The sequence below is a fragment of the Zootermopsis nevadensis genome, unplaced genomic scaffold, assembly GCF_977971745.1.
Source record: "Zootermopsis nevadensis isolate Lab colony 2312 unplaced genomic scaffold, Znev_1.0 Znev_ptg000002l, whole genome shotgun sequence".
Classification (NCBI taxonomy): Eukaryota; Metazoa; Arthropoda; class Insecta; order Blattodea; family Termopsidae; genus Zootermopsis; species Zootermopsis nevadensis.
In genome coordinates, this window is record NW_028259134.1 from 14,968,493 (window position 1) to 14,988,734 (window position 20,242).

The window sequence follows — 20,242 nt, forward strand, 5'->3', positions numbered from 1 at the left end:
TAACTTGCGTTTTACAAATTCCCTTTATGCTGTGTATTCACTGTTTCATGTTCACGCCGCTGATATAAGAGGATTGCAGTCTGATGTACGAGTAATAAGAGTGGACGGTGTCTAAGAACACTGCTAATATTTGCACTGGTGCAGTGAACATCTTGCGCGTTTCGCAGATGAATGCAGATGAAATCTCTTATAAGAGAAAGTGCAAAGGCTTGGAACAGGCTTGTAACGGAAGTTTCGAAATGGAATTTTTGCGCCTATCTGAGGATAGCCCAGACAGGGGGCTCTACAGATGGGTTTTCTGCCATCTTCCCACCTTTATTTACCTGAAGATAGAATCAGAATAGAGCTTCCGAAACGTTTATAATTTAGACGATGGACAAAGTAATTGTAATATGTGTACCGCGTGGGTGCCAACACACGTAAATGTATTTTGTAACAGTATGATGCTGGTATAAGGACCATAATCCTATGCTTGTCGTGAAGTGGAAAAGGGTCTAAACAATGAAGTACCTTCCTTTTTATGCTTGTCAGTTTAGCTATGCGAGACCTACTCATAGTGTGAAGGAAATAGTTATGGGAGAGTTCTCTGCCCTGCCAGACAGAAATGCAATGGGCTGGCGATGTGACTGTTCTACAACAATTATTTGAATATTCCCTGTTACTGATCACAGCTTATTCTGGGTAACATTCCAGTTTTCTCCCAGTAGCAGGTCGGATTTCTCGCCATTTACTCCGCTAATTCACAGTAACAATTCACTTTCTCCCTCCCCGTGTCTGTAGTTGTTGTTTTTTTTTTACCTTAACAGGTTTTATTTTATAACGCAGAATTATTAGTGTAAAGTATTTTTACAGTTGAATATTCCAGGGAGTTGTTTCAATAGCCGATGGAAACAAAATTACGTGGCACTGTATCGGATTTGATTATAATGTATAACAGTACGAACGTTTTACCATCTATGTTGCCGAGTGGCGGCTAGCGAAGGTGGCGCTTTACTGGGGGATTCCCTTTGATTTTAAAAAGGTGCTTATGGGCGTAATGTGAGGGTGTAGATATATAGATTGGCGCTGTGTCCGGGCTGAGCTATATTATGATAAATATTACAGGCAATGTTGTCCTTATGGGAGTGCCGCGTTATGTAGGAGTTCAAGGGTTCTAGAGCTGTAAAGCCCTACGAAGGTTGAACCACGTTTTAGATCAAATTAATCAGCCGACTGCTCTCCCCTAGCGCCAGTCTAAACCTGGTGTCGAAGAGAAGAATTGCTGTCGCTGTCGGGAATCGAAACCCCTGCCGCAAAGCTCGTAACCATTTATTTCGTTGGCTGAACTCTCCGGGCTGACATAGCGTTGTGGCTTTGCGCAGTGTTAGGCATAACGTTTGCACGTTAACGCAGTGGGACATTTATTTACACTTGTACATTCCTGAAAACTTGAGGGACACTGAAAAATGGATCGAATACTGCCATGTATCATAAAGTCGCATAATAATTATTTGCAATAATGTGAAAGCAGTTAACTGTTTCACTTTGAATTAATTTCCACTTTTATTTAAAAGTTTACGATGTGTATTATTGTTCAGTATTAGGCTATATCTTACACAGTAATACAAAAAATCGAAACGTCATATTACAATCACATTTATTTAGTTAGTGTCTTGACTATAATAGCTTTAAGACTAAATTACATATAAAAACTATTTTTTGGGCACGTGGTCGAGAAATTACTTGCTGTAGATGCATAACAAATGGGCATACTGTGTATCTGACTAATTAATATGCCGAAAAGAAAAATACCCCACACTCATTCGGTAAGAAACATTTTGCGTTGCTTTAATTGTCTGTTCAAGTAAATTTTTATGTAGGGTAATCCGTATAGAAAGGGTGTCAAAGATTGGTACGAAACTTAATAACTTATTTTATTGTGTGTAGTGCTTTCTGTTTATGAAAGTTTTGTGACAGCTTTTGATGAAAAGTAGTTTAAGACACATTTAATATGTACGTCGTAAGTGTATAATTCATTCCATATTTAGTGCTGTGTTTGCAAACGTGAGTTTTAAATTGATAAAGCATAATCAGATGTAAGTTCGGATGTGTACATATAGTGTAATGAGCGATGCCCGTGTTTTGTTGCCATGGTGACGCTGCTAAGCTTTTCGACCTTATATAGGACAATGATTATAGGGCTATATTTGTCATATACCACTACCATGGTATTTACCGGTTCGCTGTTTAATGTTATTCTTAAATAGAATGGCAATTAATATTGCTACAAAGAATTTTTTTTGGCTTTCATTATAATAACGTATAAAATTTGCATTCTGAAGAATGAATAATTTCAATGTCTCTTATGCTAAAAATCATCCTTAAAAGATTTAAAATATAAACACATTTTACAAATTAAATTATGATGTGAATATTTAATTATTTTTCGCAGTGTGCTCTTTAAGAATTCGACAAATTTAATGTGCAACGAGGATAATCTTGTCCATTTGTTATTTATACTCACATACAGTCCGCGACTGTAATCTTGAGACTTGTGGGGTGTGGAAGGGGGAAAGATAGCGTCTGCCTTTAACGCTACGGACTTCCTGCATTCCTTGCAAGTCTCAAGATTACAGTCGCTGACGAATAACTTTGAAACTAATTACTTTAGATGATGCTGTAAAGACAGACGTTCTTATGTTTAGGGATAACGATTATCTTACGATATTCGTTTATATGTATTGAATGATGTGGCCGATGACAAACTTGAGGGGAAAAAAGTTTGAATAGAAATGTACGTAATAATTCGCCAAATTTCCCCACGGTAACATTGCGGGAACTCTGCTAGTAAGAACAACAACAACGATGATAATGGTGATGATAATAATAATAATAATAAGTAAGATTTGAGGTTTTCACAGCGGTGAGTATGAAGATTTCTGTCTTCCGGGTTGTTGCGCTATCGCCCTGATGACGGAGGCAGTATGACCTCTGAAACGTTGGTAAACATCGACCAGACTACACAGAGCAACAACCCAGAAGACAGAAATCTGCATTAATAATGAACTTCGGTTTTTTGGGAATTAATCGAATGCTGTTGTTTCTGCAGTTTTTCGGAAAACATTGCCGTTTACGTCTTCAAGGTGAAAGTGTATTGGGGTTTCAGGAAGATTTATCTCGCCATTAATGTTGGTAATAGCTAGAAGTCGACTGCATATTCTTTTAAGTGTTGTGCACTTGCCTCAACACGGTGGAGAATGTGTACATAGCATTCAGTAACTGCAAAAAACGAGAAACAATTATTACCGTAAAAGTACAATACAATGTAGATTATGGAACATATTTTCAACTTGTCAACAGTACGGCATCTGTTAGCTATATTAAAATTGCTGTGCGCTACCAAATCAGTAATATTTTATTCCTCGATTATCACTTTATTTTTACAGATACACAACTGTGATAGCTTATTAAATACTGCGCATTTTTAGTAATATTCTGAGTAGCTTAATGATATTTATGAAATATGAAATAAAATAATAACTCTTTACGCTCGACAGCCTTTAATAGGAATTTATTTCTATTATCCAGCTTTTAGTTCAGAATTAAAGTTGCAAAATGTTACCCGAATGTAGCAAATTGTTTTGTCCTGATCCGTCCAAATACTTGTTTCAAATGAAAGAATTACTGGAATCAGCAAAGGGGGGACTTTTAACAAGGAGTGGAACAGCATTAAGAACAAATTATTGGTAACCCAAGGTTAGCACTGCTCATTGTTACTAACTAATAACGTAAAATGGTAATAATTTATGAAAATAAATTAATATATCTCTCTTCTTCAACCATAAAACGCCTAAAATAATGCATATATGAATCCTGTTACTCCACCTCACGTATGTTCTTTTAAAGAGACATTTTGAGAGATATCGAATTGCAGAATTTATTACAGTACTGTATTAAAACGCAAGGTATGTAAGTGTTTGTGTGGTTTGTGTCTCATTTTGTAAAGTATTCAATGATATTATTCTGTACCTGGCCAAAATGTTCGTATCCAACTGTCCATAATATACCGGCATTCATAATAACCGGAGTCTGGGCTCGAAGCAGAACCATCAGGAATAATCGCTTGAATCTTTTGGAGCGTTCGTACCAGAGACAGTCGTAAGCAGTTTCCCCCACAGCCGTACTCTGCGTTGATATACACAAAAGGTTATGTTAAATTGGAAGCAGGTACTAAAGTTTTTAGGTTCTGAGGATGACAGCCATCCGGAATACTGCACCGTGTAACCTCGTATAAGTTCATCGACGTTTTAAAGATGCTTACTTCTTACTTACTGCCCTGTTGATCTGGGAACCAAATACTTCTCAGACGTCGGTAAACGTCTACCGAACTACACGTTGCTACAAGCTAGAAGACAGTCATCTTCTCAACGTTTGTCGAAACGCTGAAAACTTTTAAAGCCCGATGCTGCTCATTTCGGAAAGTCGACGTAGTACATTGAACTACAGCCGCGAAAATCTTTCATGACAAAAAACGTAAGTTAAAATATTATTAATTGTTGTTTCTGTGTGTATATAAATATTGTAAGAAGCCTTCAGTTGACGCAAAATAGTTGACTACACTAAAAGAAAGGTTGTAACTCACCTCTAAGATGACAGTTTGTCCGCACCAGTTGTATACAAATATTATTATCACAAATGTGAGGGTAAAACTGACGTACTTTGCCGTGATTACCTGAAATTAAGATGAATATGTTTGTTTCTGTTACAAAAGAAATATAATAAATATTTTAAATATATCAATGTCTAAATAATCTCATACCTGCTCCAGGTTTATTGAAAATTTTGGTTTAGGGTAAACGTACATGGTAAGTTACCATCGCTCCCCTATTATAATTAATAAAAATTTCTACCAGATTCAGACATAATTGGAAAGAAGGGATTGAGTTGAAGATATTAACTTGTTTTGCAATTTTACTTGATTTCTTGATTTGTTACTTTATTAGTTGCATTTCGAGTTGAGTGTAAATCAGTTTGGTTTTATTGAAATGAAACTGCTTTGAATTACTTCGCTGACATTACGTCAGAAATATTTTGATACTTACCAATGATAACTGAAAAACATGTGTGATTATGAACGAAGTTGCGCACAGTGATCCGAGGCCGTTAACAGGACTCAGTATGTCGTCAACTTCAGCAGCGAGTCTGAAAGAGAAAAATTGTGTTGTAAGTCATCGGTATTACCAGTAAAAGAGATGAAACTCTTAGGAGCTGTACGAACGAGTTTTATGAGATCCTTATGGCAAATAACGAGGAAAGATAAAATGACCATTGGAGGGAGACATTAGGAGACAGTTGGGGGTTGTCAAGATTGAAGATAACAAAAGAAATAACGTGTTTCTTGTTCAAACGTTGATTGGAAGAAGATGAAACGTTTTTAGTTTAGCGTTTACGGTACAGAAAATATAAATGAGTTAAGTGAGACTTTAGTCTCTGGGTTGTTGCGTCGTATAGTTTGGTAAAAATTTACCGACGTTTCAGAGGTGCTTGCTGCCTCCAATTTCTGGTAGATGAGTATGCCGCTCGAGGAATTGGTTTGGAAATATGTGTCGAAGTTGGACAAGGTAGAAGAACCTTTGTCGTTCTAGTGGAGAAAAGTGTGGGGATCGGGTGAGAGCCAATGTGAGAAGGGCGGATCTAAGTCTGGTCAGAAAAGGAGGAGGAAGGAGGATGTAGCTCAGAAGTGTAAGGAAGATGGGAAAGGAGCGACTTATTCTTCGCCCTGATGATGGAGGCAGCAAGGATTTCTGAATCGAAGATTGCTGTCTTCTGGGTTGCGCCGTGTAGTCTGGTAGATTTCCACCAACGTTTCAGAGGTCATACTGTCTCCGTCATCAGGGCGATTCACCGGCGCAACAATCCAGAAGACAGCAATCTTGGATTCAAAAATCCTTCCTCAAATCGTACGATTTCTGAATCGTCGGTAAACTTCTACCAGACGACACTCCTTACCTCGACTCAAATGAAATTCTTGTGCTGTAAGATGTAAGGGGCGACTTACTGAATGCACGCCTGATGTAGCTTTATGCACTGCAGTAAATATGAGCTCGCAAAGTCATTTTCTTCCCAGGGCGTCGGTTCTGCCGATGAGATATCATCGGATTTGCCTGACGACCGATTAATATCGTGTGCTTGTAGAGTGTTGTCAAATGTTTTCGAATTGAACTGCTTGTTCCACTGCCCTTCTGTTGCATTTGGGTTTCCTTCTTCTGTGCCCAATTCCCTTTTTCTAACACGAATATGTTCTGGCAGAAATCTACGACTATAATTAGGGCTGTCCATTTGCTCGGATACATTGTCAACTATTTTATCGAGATTTTGTAAACTGCATAATTTATCCATGTCTTGTATTGCCGAAGAGACAAGCTTAAATTGTTTTCCAGTGTATAAAATTAGCACATATTCCAGCGGTACAAATGCTGCACCAAAGATGAACGCTGTAGACGCACACATGACCTGAAGTACGTACGTTAGGCGAATCATATACGGCTGCTTTAGTATAGGAGGAATCCACATAACAAACACAAAGTATTTTGTGAAACCTTCTGCACCTTCGATTTCTTCCAAAATTTGCTTATCGGATGCCATCAAATGCTGGATAAACGTCGGTGATATGTATATAATTCCTGCCAGTAGTGTGGACAGGCATGCTAACTTGCTAAGTAGAAGCGTGAAATTTTTGGTGTCACTAACTATTTTCATATGCCTTTGATTTAATCTGATGAATTCTGTGCTGTAGATTGAATTTGTTTCAAAAGCTTCAATTAATTTAGAAACATCCTTCCAATAAAATATGAAATAAGTGGTAGAAGTGTATGAGATCGCAAATGCGGCTATGAGACCTAGACAGTCTGTAAAGAGAGTTATGTTTCCCCAGTAAAAGTACAGACCAAGTATCTGCAAGATGACAATAAAAATATACACCAAAAAGGACACAATCTGAAACCCACGAAAGAGTATGGATTTCCAAAAACTAGCTTTTACATTCTCGTTGGGAATTATACCGCAAATATTAAACAATTTTGCGTTAAAATTCAACAGATTTATTTTCCGATGCTTCGATTCAAAACATCCTTTCGTAATTGTCATTATATTAAATATCGTTGTATGTAAAAATAATAGGTTTGTATGATGGGTTATAAGATTTAAAATTTGTGCGTTGTATTAAGTGTTTCTATAAAAATTTCGTGTTGTGACTTATCTTCACGTTATAAGCGTGTTCCGGTCGTCTTCTCTGTTATTGACATCCAGAATTTGTTCTGCGAATGATCCCACGACACTGAACGTTTAGATCAAAAGTGCTGCTAGTTTCTATGATATTTCGTAACATGCGACACTGTGACGCCATCTGTGCATGACGTAGTAATTACAGTGTCAGTAAGTAAAGGTTGTTTCAAATACGGCTACGTTTAGCGAAGAACACGTAATTATTCTGAGAGTATATTATTTTGTGGCATGTTTCTTCTGTTATTGTAGATCTTTCGAGGCTTTAATAGTGTGTATTAACTTTTCTCATGAGGTGCATGTAAATTCCTTGTGTCACATCTGAGAGTGTCCTTTCATTCAACATTACAAATAAAATAGGATAGAACACATTTCATTCTGTGAAATACCTAATGTCGGCTTTTGTAACATGTGCGCTAATTATGTATCTAACATTAAATACCTGGGCATTTTAGTGATAAATTACTTAAACAATTTTGTAATTATGATGTAAGACTTGAGGTTCTCACAGCGGTGAATATGAAGATTTCTGTCTTCTGGGTTATTGCGCTGTGTAGTCTGGTCGATGTTAACCAACGTTTCAGAGGTCATACTGCCTCCGTCATCAGGGCGATGAATATTCATAACCCAGAAGACAGAAATCTTCTTGTAATTATGAATTTCATAGATCTCTGAATCAATGTAGTGGCCGTTAGAATAGTTTAACCAGGCCATTCTTTTTTGGTGCGTAGGTATTCTGATTTTATGCTTTCGATATACACTGAGTGGATAGTTCGTCTCTGTCCGTAATTCTTGTTTCTTTTCCCGAAACTGCTGATTGGATTTCGACGAAATTCAGTATTGGGAATCTACTGTAAACGTGGTTGGGCAGATTAGTTTTCATCGTATGTATTCAATGTGCCTACATTTAATATATAGTTCACATTCTTTTCAATAATATCTCCTTCATTCGAAATAACATAAATGTGGGTCTAAACAGTTTAAGACATTTTACGTGCAGTGAATATCGAACGAAGTACAAGTGAAAAGTGATTCATGGCTGCCAACTTTTTTAAGGAGTGAGCTACATTGGGAAATACAAACTTAATGTCATATTTTGTTATTGTAAATTATGGTTATATTATCCGTCAATAATTTTAATTTAATTCAATAAATTATGACAAATATTTTAATTTACTTTTTTAGAGTTATTTACCGGTGAAGACCAAGGATGTGAATTTTAATTTTACATGAGTTTAGATACTTCACTTTGCAGGTGTTGGGATGTTAGTCTGTTTTTCAGTTTTCATTCGGAGTGCTTAGTTTTTAAAGCACTAGTTCGCAGGTACGGGTGTTCGAAAACAAAAATGTAGCACTGCTGGTTCTTCTCCTGAATGGCAAGGCGTTTAGTTGCACTAAAACACTCCCTCTCCCGGTAACTGATACCTTGACGAAAGCAAACGAACTACACGACGAGTATTTAAAAATAAGGAGGAAAATATTAAGCGAGCCTGTTTTTAAATAAATTCAAAATCAGCATACGGCATTTTAGTTTTACAAATATTACCAGGCATAAGTTTAATTAATTTTTAGGGCAATATTAAAGGGCCTAAATATGTATCGTACCTCGTTAAGTATTCGTGTAAGAAAATATTCTTCATACAAGTTGTTAAAGTATTCGTAACATGTGTTATCTAATTACAATATAATTTCTCCCTTTGTTATCCGTCCCTTCATTTTCTATTCGTCTTTGATATAGTTGCCATTCAACCTGGTTTTACAGTACAAAAGATCCTCTGTGATATACAAACTAATGAATAAACCTATGTCCATTGCTGTTCCGTTGCTTGGCAACCGTTTAATGCAGGGGTGGCCAACCCAAATGATCTTTCGGGCCACTTTGGAAATGCATCATAACTCCGCGGGCCACATATAAAATTATATATCCCCATATTAGATTTAGATACATTATAGACCTGTTATATTAGATGTTCCAAGATGCACGCGCATCATGAGTTCGCAGAATATAGTTTAATTATTCTGCGAACTCATAACTGTAAACTCATGAATAAAACAGGCAATATCTGTCATATATTCGCAAGAATATTATTTTAAAATCAAAGTTAATTTTTTCTCATAATTTCGACAGATAATTTTTGAATATATGGATGCACAAATAATGTATTTTTTTAATACATTGGTTTTTACTACTTTGGCCATTATAAAATAAATATATTTTGTAAAAGTGTGATGAATCTCGCGGGCCGGAAAAATGTTCAAGGCGGGCCACATGCGGCCCGCGGGCCGCGGGCTGGTCACCCCTGGTTTAATGCACCAAGCGATCAATATTCGAGGCGCCACAACGGTAAATAATAGAACATTGGTGAACTAGAATATATATTCATGAGTTCATAGTAAATATGCAATTCTGTCATTTTAGTACATTTTATTTAAAAAAAAAGAAATTGTACCTGAGAGGGGTGAAGTGATAGGAGGATAATGAGGAGCTGTATGATTTGTACTCTTCACATAATATTATTAAAATGGTCAAATCAAAGAACATTAGATGGTCAGGGAATGTGGGCCAGTGGGGGATGTGAGAAACGTCTACGGCATTTTGGTTGATAAACCTGAAAGGAAAAGATCGCTCGCATAGATGGGGGAATGACATTAAAATGGAACTTACGAAAATTGGTTGGAAGGTGTATATTGCATATGAGTAAGCTATATTATTTTACTATGGAAACGTTTTTCTACTGTGTCCTGACTAACTCCCTGACTTATTAGTATATTATAATAAAATATTACCCCTGTTAGTTACTAAACTGGGCGAGAAGTAGCGCGCTGGATCTCGGAAGATGTGCGGAGGAAATTTCTCAAAGGTGGTCCACAAAAGCCCCCTCATATCACGCGGTGTTTGCTACTTGCAGAGTTTGAACCCGAGACTTCCAATCATTCCCAGAAAGGTGCTATGAATGATAAGAACATGATAAGATAACATATCAGTAAGAAGGGTCTCCATTTTATGTCCGTATTTTATACCTTGATATTAATTTTAAGGATATTTTATGACTGAATTTTCAGGTTCAAAATTATTTACATTTCTCTTCAGATCAGATCTGGAAAGCTACTCTTTTACATTTTCCATGTGACCTACATTTAAGTATGTCTTAGATTTAATAAAACATTTAACATTATCTTCCGAGTTTCAGTAGACCTGTACCGATGCGTTCAGTTTATCCGTGCGTTATATCTGAGTCCCTCAAGTTGCGCTCATAAAGTAGTTTTTATTGTTTGTTGTGTCTGTTCATCGTAGATGGCTGGCTTCTGGGTTGTTGCGAGGACCTCTAAATCGTTGGTAAACTTCTACCAGACTACACGGCGGTACAACCAAGAAGACTGCCATCTTCCTACTCACCGCCGTGAAAACCTCAAAACCTACTTAACATTCATCGCAATTTTTCTTTTCTCTTTCGAAACCTTGTTCCATGTCAACTTTAAACTTAAGATACATTAAGATGGCTGTCTTCTGGGTTGTAGCGTCTTGTAGTCTTGTAGAAGTTTACCAAAGATTAAAAGGTCCTTACTGCCTCCTGCAACAATAACTTATGAAAAGTTGGTAAACTTCTACCAGACTACAAGACGCAACAACCCAGAAGACGGCCATCTTTGTATTTATCACCGTGAGAAACTCACATCCTCCTGAAGATACATGTTTTGTGTCGATGTACGAATTATTTATTGCAACATAAAGTATCAATTAACATTTCCGTTTTGAGTTTAATTTTTAATGGAAATTTCTTCGATCGTTTCTGAGTTTGTATGGTAATTTCTTAACTTTCGTCGGCCTGTTTTAGTTCATCAGACAGTTCTCCTCAACGGGGCGATTGATGAATGAGGTCGAATCTCACACATAAATTATATCATTTCTTGGTATTACCACCGTTATAATTGTTTTTCGATGACGATGTTGAAATACTGACAGACAAAACCACAGTTCTGAATAAGGAATGCAGTTTTTAAAACACTTAATGTTGTATAATATACAGAGTGATTCAAAAGGTTAGGCCCAAACTGAAGGAGCGTATAAAGGGACTCAGAGAGAACAACGTTCGAATAGGAATCCATGTCCTCCGAAGTTATCCTGAGTCAGTCGAGGCCACTGAAGGTATGGAAGTCTGATAACATACACTTGTTGTAAAGTTGGTTTGTAAGATTGCTAATATAATCCTAGTAAAGTAAAGTTTGTCCCACTATACGCCATGTAGGCGTTTGGGGGGAGTGGAGGTATAGCTCCTCTCTTTGTTGACCTCGGCACTAGATGAGGGTGAGTGGTCAGCATCACGCCCCGGCCGGCTTTACCCCCGGGAAAGGACCCCGGTACCCATTGTAGAGGAGGCTGGGTGGGCCCCAGAGCCGGTCTGGACGCAGAGGCTAGAGGAAGAATCCTCTGCCCCCGTCGGGGATCGAACCCCGGTCGTCCAGTCCGTAGCTAGTCACTATACTGACTGAGCTATCCCGGCTCATAATATAATCCTAGTACATTAATAAAAAAACAAATTTAAACTACTAGGAGAAGAGCAAAATACGATTATTTCAGCCGTATGTTATCAGACTTCCCTACCTTCAATGACCTCGACTGACTCAGGATAACTTCCGAGGACATGGATTCCTATCCGAAACTTGTTCTCTCGTAGTCCCTCTAAACACTCCTTCAGTTTGGCCCTAACCTTTTGAATCACGCTGTATTTATGTCTAACTTCAGTTTGATTATTACTGGTTTACTTTGCCCAGTAATTACAATTTGACTGGCATCTGTCATGCATGCATCCGTTGTAATGTAATTATTTTATTATAATGGCAACGCGAAGTGGAGTATCTTTTTATTCACGTGCACCTCGTTTTTTCTAAAGATGGCGTTTTAGTTTAAATCTCACAGACGAGTTTGGTTTGTCATTGCCTTGGATTTGACATCAAGAATTAGACCAGAATTAATCTGCAGACGGCATTTCCGTTACGTAATCATGTGTTCCGGTACTTTTCCCGTTTTGTCACGTTCTTCGTATGTCGTGAGGAGGAATAAGACGGTGGTACTGCATTTTCCGCAATATGAAACATTGCTTATTTATTTACGTTGTAAGGTCCAATTAATCTTTTCTGCATTTTTCTAATAAAATTATGTTGATAGCTTCCATTTTCTGTAAAATATTCCGTATGAAACCTCAAAAGGTATAAAAGATGGGTGGGTACATGTTAATTTATTATATTTTCTTAGCGAAGTTTTTCGGTTTGCATTCTTTATCCATGTACGATCTGCCTTTACTAATTTCATGTTGGTTTTGTAAAAATAATTTTTTGTATATTTTTGAGTCCCTTGTTTAGAATTTTTAGTATACTTTCTACCCAGCACTGAGTTCGCTGATTCATCGATAATTATATCTTTATCTGCCACTGTACTTAAAATGAATATTAGTTCGATTAACAGTGAGACTAGTACAGTAGTAGTATTTAAAACACTAATTTAATACGAGTAAAGACACATTGAACAAATGTTTGTTATTTTTACGCCAAAACTTATGTTTCTGGAAATTAATCTAGTAATTAATACGTTAATATTATGATTTTTACACATTCATATATGAACACTTTTTGTGTTCAGCTTACAATATTTCGTTGTGCCCCTTCGGCGTAATTTTGCATACGGAGAATTAAGCCATATAATTTGAAGCTGCAACTGACCCTCCGGACATACTGAGTCTGACGTGACCGGATCCATTTCACTGTTAGTTAACTCATGCTCACGATCGTTATGTCAAAACCAAAATAACGCGTATCACAGAAAAATGAGATGCCAGCCTCAAGGCTTTATAAACAAAAATAGTCCATGCTAATTAATGTTGCCTGATAAAATTTGTACGTAGTTTTCCATATTTTGTAATTACTGAATTGGTATAAGAACTGGATGTTTCAAAATTGCCCTCCGGTTTGATTTAAGCCGCGCTTAAGTATGCGTCGCTGGAACACAAGGCTGATGTTTTGGAATCTGTTTGGAGGCGGGGCTGTTTTGTGAACGTTGAACTGTAAATGTTGAGGTCTTGCAATAGCTTCATCCCTTCATCCACACAGTCAGTCTGGTTCTGTTAATCAAAATTCGAGACATTTCTCCACTAAAGTTGGTTGATGTCTTTGTACCAACATGAACGGTAAGAACTACGAAGCTTAATGATAGTCATATTTTATATCGTCTGATTTAAATAACAATAATCCATTAAAAGGTAAATTATATGATAAAATTATTTAAATATGATGTATTGTACACTTAAGAAACAATTAAAAACGAAAGCTTCTATGTACCATAATAAAAAGGCAATTACAGAGGGCTGAGGCAAGCATATGACAGAATGTGGTTAATGTTATTTATTTGAATTCTTTGTCTACAGGTTTAAACTAAACACACAAGATATTCTGTGAAATGTAGCAACATCTAGAAAAGTTAATTATAACGGTGTTTTTATTTCACATGTGCTATTTATACAAAAGAAAAATCTCTTGAATACAACCATAATTTTACGGTGATTTGGTATAATCAGAAATTACAAGAATAAGTAATTGACTTATTATTTGCCAACTAAATATTGAAAACTTCCTGGCGACAAGAACTAAATGTCCCACGACTCCTTTAAATTTCGTTAACTCTACTCAGGAGGGTGTAAAATGTATATGATGTATTCATAACCTGTAAAGAACACAGACACATTGCAGTAGGTGAAAAGCTTTAAAATAAAGTTGGTACAATAGTATCTGAGTGCTTAAATAGGCCTAATTCAGAATGTTCTGTTCATCTGTAACACCAAACTGATGAGAACAGCAGCGAACCTTCAGGATCTAGTAAGAGGCAGTGAATTTATTGAGTAGCTGATGAAGAAGGCTGTCGCTGTAGATAGGAATTTGAGCGGAAATATTTCTATGGGTTATATTGTACAGGAAAATTTGAAAACGTGTTATTCAGTGGATTAATATATTAAGATGAATGTTTGCTCTGAGCGTAACAGTTGTTTTCTTATGGACCAGTGATTAACTTGTAATTGTTTACACCGTCAAAATTATTTTATTAAATTTAGGAGTAATCGGTATGTAAATAAATTTGTTATTTCGATTAAATATACAGCTTGTCCAAAAAGTATTTTTACACACAAGGTTTAATATTAATTTTTTATGTGTATACATCTTGTGGGACACCTGTATTTAAAGCAATTAAAAAGGTAATATCATGTAACATATTTTCATATTAATGTATATTGTTTCTCGCGAACTTAACGAAATTATTGTGCGTTACAAGCCTATACAGGTGGTGAGATACGTCCTGTATACGTTTTCTTTAATAAGTACTATTTATTGCTTACGCATAGGAGGTTTATACAAAATGTTAGTCTAAATATCTGAAGGGATTATATTACGACACGAGAGACAGGTACAAATTGGCGGATAACGAACTATTTAAATTTATTTATCAAGACCTTCATGATATAATGCATCCTATTGTCTTATATTTTGTTACTGGCCTGTGTAATAGGGAAGTCGTCAACCCAGCACACAATATATTAAAATATTTAATTTTAAAAATCACGAGACGTTTCGACTAAAGTCATTAAATAGGAATCGACGTGCTTCTTGCTTAGCTGAGCGACTATTTTTTTAAGGAGGACTCTGACCTGTTGACTTAGTTACTAGTCAATGTTATGTTGTCGTGGTATTCTTAGTTTTAAACATGGAAATGATTTGAAGTTTTACCTGCGAAAAGAATTCCATGGTTAGTTTCCATAATGCACCTGCACTGAAATACAAGGGTTTTTGTGCCTGGACGAGAATCAATAAAATATGACGTTTGAATCTGTTTGTGCGCTTATACCAGTGGCAGCTGTAAGCTGCATCTCCCACAGCAAGACTCTGCAAACAAAAATGTAACAGTTTACACAAATCCAGTAACGGCATTAAAACTTCATGAACATGTGCTAGTCAAGGCTCATTGGTATTGCCGTCGAATAATTGAGGTTGTTATGGGCTGGGATAGGGGAGACAAAATGCATAAGCCTGCTGACTTTTGGTGGCGAAACGTACTGGCAAACGTCCACGTGGAAGACCAGATACAAATGTGTCTTAGGAAGGAAACTGAGAGGACCGGATGTATATACACTTAGCTGAGGAAGTATCGACTTCCGGACCCTTTTATTAGTTGTGTTGAAAGTACGGATTTTGCTACCGCGATGTTACTTATCCCGTGCACTGCCTTATTTGATAATACACTGCTTTCATTGCGATATGAGGAGAATTAAAAAAAATCTGTAGCTTAAGATCAGACAGTGGCATGCTGCGAGTGTGGTTCAGTTGTAATTAATTTCTGCCGAGCTATTGTGATGTAAAGATGGTTGCTAAACTACAGTTTTTCACCAAAGACGAGCAACATTAATGCGTAATATATCTGCATTATTAGTTCGGCCTCTTTTAAAAATGTCACTCCAGTCGTACAAAAGTCGTTGTGGCAGCCAATCGTCGATGGATCTCCGCATCTTTTAGTGAACTGTTGAAGCTGTCATTTTTACGTCAAATTCACCCGGCAAAACGGACAATAACTGAACCGCACTCGCAGCATGTCACCGTCTGACCTTGAGCTACAGCATGACCAGACCTTCACAATGCTTCTTTTACTTTTTAAATCTCCTTTTATATAGGAGAATTAGGCATAGTTAATAACATTATGCCCCACACGAGTTTCTTACCTCAGTCTTCACCCGTTCTCCAACATGACAGTAGACAAATATTTGTGTCAGGCAGAATAAGAGAGTACAGCAGTATTTTAGAGAAACACTCTGAAACAGTAGTTTAGAAATTAGGACACTTCAGGCATTATAATAATTTAACTCATTTTGTGATATTAATAATATTTCAAATTTAAGTTTCATTAGCTTCAAATTACTTGTTATAGGATGATACTGGATGAGCAGTTTCCTGTTAAGGTTTCAGATAAACATATCAATTAGAGCTACATGAACAGGACAATTTTGTTTGTAACAGTTAGGAACATTGTAATTCGACTTCTTCTCTGATACGTATTAAAAAGAACATGGTATTTATTTTGTACTTTGTCGTTTAAAAGGTTGCTTTCACTTACCAGTGACAACTTAAACGTGTGCGTTACTATTACCAGCGTAGCAGCAATAAAGTAGATGAAAAAGATTGGACTCGTTACGCTATTTGAGTAGTTAGAAAATCTGGAAAAAAAATAAATTATGCGTTTCAAAACTGTGTGAAATCCGTATTCTTAGTTTCCTATGCAGTCACTCTAAATAATACAAACATAACCAACTCCTTTACTTAATATATAGTTTTGATTTTATATCAATAAATAATGATAATAATAATACAAAACCAAAAAGACAACAACAAATACAAAAAACAACAAAACAACAACGGAATTGTACCATTTACATGTCAAAGGAAAAACACGAGTGTAGCAAACAACATTATATAACACCTCTCAGTTTGAATTATATGTTAAAAAACACTTGCTGTTTTAGCTGTTGTTTTGTGTGTTCGTGTGTCTAAATCATAGTGGTCAACAAAGGAAAATTTGGAATTGGAAGACGAATTGCATCAGTTTCGAATAAGGAAAGATAACATTTAAAACTATTTTAAATACTAAGAAGAAGATGCAGATTTTGTTGGGGTCTCCTAGTGCTTAAGGTACGAAGATTTAGGTGATCCAAAACATTCGCGTAACTGTGATTTATTTGAGGTGAAACATTATTGTAGCACAGGGCTAAATACTTCCGCTGAACTCGCTCAAGTGCCAGAAGTAGATGAAGTATTCAGTGCGCCGGATGAATATTTATCTTTAGATCTAACTAAATGAAAGTACTACACCAAAATAATTTTAGTGAATGAAAGAGAAATGAATGAGATACTTACATCTTAAATGTTGACGAAAATATGTAGTCGACATATTGGTGGAAATAATTTTGAATCAAGGAAATTCCGAAATATTAATAGTCTAAATAAAATTAACACGAGATGCACAAAATGTACATACATATATATTTATATATTAAAAGACCGTAATATTATTTTTTATAGTAAAATATCTTAAGTAATTGTGGTTTTACCAACAACAAGCTTCTTGAGGTTGGCCGTGCACAGACCACACTTGCAGTCAATGTCCGTTTGAAATAAAGAAAATTTTTGAGAAGACTTTCTGGCCCCAAAAATTCTCAGCAACAGTAATATAATGTAAACAATTCCGTTTGTTATATCGGCTGAGTTTGTGATCTAATTTCAGGAAATTGAATATAAAACACGACTTAAGGCAAAGAAGTAAGGTTCTGAAGGTCACTGTTGTTTTTATTTTAATGTCATTCTTTTCCAGAATACCACTGCATGTTTCTCTGTAACCTAGATCATCTTCAGGTGCCACGTGAGGTTTTATTTATATCATTACTTTATTACAGATTTTAATTAGCAGGATGCCCTCAATAATTCGAACGTCGCATCGTATCCGAGAGATCGTGCCTTCAGAGACTGGTTTTCCTCATTGAAACTTTGTCGTAGTTTACTTCGATCTCTCCTGGTAAATTCCGGGATAGGACCTTCAAATTAGACCCACATAATTTCTGTCATTCATTAATCATCCTAACATTCGACGCTATGTATTCTGACACACTGCCAGTATGAGGAAATAGGCCACAGATTGGAAAATGAAAGAAGTGAAGTATAACTCACTTAATAACCGCCTGATGCAGCTTAATGCACTCCACCAAGTGGTTGGTCGCATCGTCTTGATCAAGTGCCAGTTCAGTTGCTGCGAGACCATAGAATCCGCCAGACTCAGGAAAAGTATTGGGCCCGTCTGATTCCTTTATGGTATTTTGTTCTCGCATGCCGATGAGACGCAACGGACGGGTATTATCGTTGTTTACTTCACGTGTAGACCCGATAAATTCCGAGCTTATTTCTGCCTTGGGAAACTCCGTGTCAGTGTCTCCCACCTTATATCTTTCGTCTATCTCAATCAATGAAGACGATACGATTTTGAACTGTGTTTCAGTGTAAACAGTTATTGTTAATATAAATGGCATTACTGCGGAGATATAAGCAAAGGTTACAAAACATATGGCAGCTTGAATTGTGTACAGGTACCAGTACCAATAATCTTCGACTAGATCCCCGGGAAGCCACATTATAAGCACAGAATACTCGAAGTTTACATTTATCCGCTCAATATTTTCCGAGTTTTCATGCCCCGATTTTGAGAAAAATAGTCTGATCATTGGGGTCATATCAAATGACACGCATAAAGCTGTTACAGACGCAATAGTGATCCATGTGATAATTATTGCTGACCGTTTGGATGTTCTGATTATTTCCATTTGCTTGTTGTTTGCCCTCACCATTTCCGCACTAAATATTGAATTCGTTTCTAATTCATGAACCATAGTGCAAAACTCTTCCCAGTTCACCATCACATATAAAGCAGTAAAAACGCAAGCTGCAAGCCCACTCGTAGTACCAATGTTTTCAACAATAATTTCCATATTACCCCAGTAGAAGTAGAAAGACAGTAGTTGCAACATTAGAACAGATATGTAGACCAAAAAGAACAGAGAGTGGCCGAATCTGTTCAGTTTCCATTTCCATGAACTTGGGGAAGTTGTCTCACTTGGAATAATTCCGACATTCCTTAACAGTTTCATGTTGAGCGCCATCAAATCCAGTCTTTCGTGTATTTTCTTCGATGGTGAGGTTTGATTTTCCATGTTTAAATATTTTGGCTACCTCAGAGCGATTTTCTAGCAAACATAAAATTGTTTTTCTTATAATCTGTAAATTTCTTCTCCGTACTAAATTAAGATTCAGACAAATTTATATCACTTGATATGTGTTCCACTCCAAAATTGCTATCGTCCAAAACTAATTAAGTCTGTGTGAACGTCTTAATTCTATGTAACTTATAAAAGTCGAATAATTCTGTAAATTGAAATTGTTCACATTCATACGGCTTTGAATTCCACTCAGTAATTGCTTAAATCTAAAGAATAATGTTAATTCCTTGCGCAAAAGTCTCGTTATGATGTTAGCTTTTAACAATCTTGGAGAACTATGTGATTTATATCTAAGGAATTCGTATTTAATTTATAAATAATATGGATATCATCACAGCTGTTTGTTATAGACGGCTTTAATTTTCCATTATATAAATAATTTCATTAGACTTTTTACAGTATTTACATTTAAATTAGCGTTACTAAAAATTCGTTTGAACCCTCTGAAGTATGATACTCTTATAAGACCATTTATTGTCACGAAATGTTCTGTAATTTTAAAATGCTTGTGTTCATATATTATTTTTTCAAAGTCAATATATTTGTGATTGACGGCGTATAATATTTCTATTTAACATCGAAAATTCATTTCCACCCTGATTTTCTCTTTTGCCTACAAGACTTTTTCAGTCTTAGTCCCCTCCATCTTTAATTTTTAAAATATTCACTCGAATTAAGTCTATAATTATGAAGGAAAGAAGTTTTTAAAGTCTAATAAATTATTTTAAAAGAGTTAAATTATGATATATATAAATTTAACATGGAAATATATTATGTATTCCTATTGTAAAGTAATAATGTACATGATGTAGTGAAATGAGGAGCAGTTTTACTTTTATACATGTTTCCCTAGCCATAAACACGCGAGCGAGCACGCACGCTTTTTGCCAGAGTATTTTAGAACACAGCTTCCAAACACGTTCCAATAATACTGCTTAAAGCCCTATTACCGCAAAAATTGATAACTTCTTTGTGCTACTTTATTTTTACTAGAAAACTTCCCTTGAAGAATCGCGGGGAAACCGAATTTATAACACATTTTTATTGAAAACTGTAACAAAGCAGCATATAAGAATGCACGTAACACGATTTAATTGTAGTACAATCTGAAATGTGATCTTGTACTGAGG

The 20,242-nt window shown here is 36.1% G+C and overlaps 2 protein-coding genes and 1 long non-coding RNA gene across 3 annotated transcripts in view; 1 reads left to right on the forward strand and 2 right to left on the reverse strand.

Annotated features, from left to right (window-relative positions):
- LOC110839917 (uncharacterized) overlaps positions 1-20,242 on the forward strand; it is a 157,149-nt gene that overhangs the window by 39,835 nt on the left and 97,072 nt on the right. The window lies entirely within an intron of this gene.
- On the reverse strand, positions 1,570-7,294 carry LOC110836624 (uncharacterized). The gene is made up of 5 exons (XM_022078025.2): positions 6,038-7,294; positions 5,082-5,181; positions 4,622-4,711; positions 4,009-4,164; positions 1,570-3,258 (listed from the first exon to the last, which is right to left on the reverse strand). Exons 1-5 carry the CDS (start codon positions 7,123-7,125, stop codon positions 3,202-3,204), a joined length of 1,491 nt encoding a protein of 496 aa, XP_021933717.2. The 5' UTR covers positions 7,126-7,294; the 3' UTR covers positions 1,570-3,201.
- LOC110836623 (uncharacterized) lies at positions 13,680-19,333 on the reverse strand. Its single transcript, XM_087356837.1, has 5 exons — positions 18,013-19,333; positions 16,409-16,508; positions 16,017-16,106; positions 15,031-15,186; positions 13,680-13,975 (listed from the first exon to the last, which is right to left on the reverse strand). Exons 1-5 carry the CDS (start codon positions 19,044-19,046, stop codon positions 13,919-13,921), a joined length of 1,437 nt encoding a protein of 478 aa, XP_087212963.1. The 5' UTR covers positions 19,047-19,333; the 3' UTR covers positions 13,680-13,918.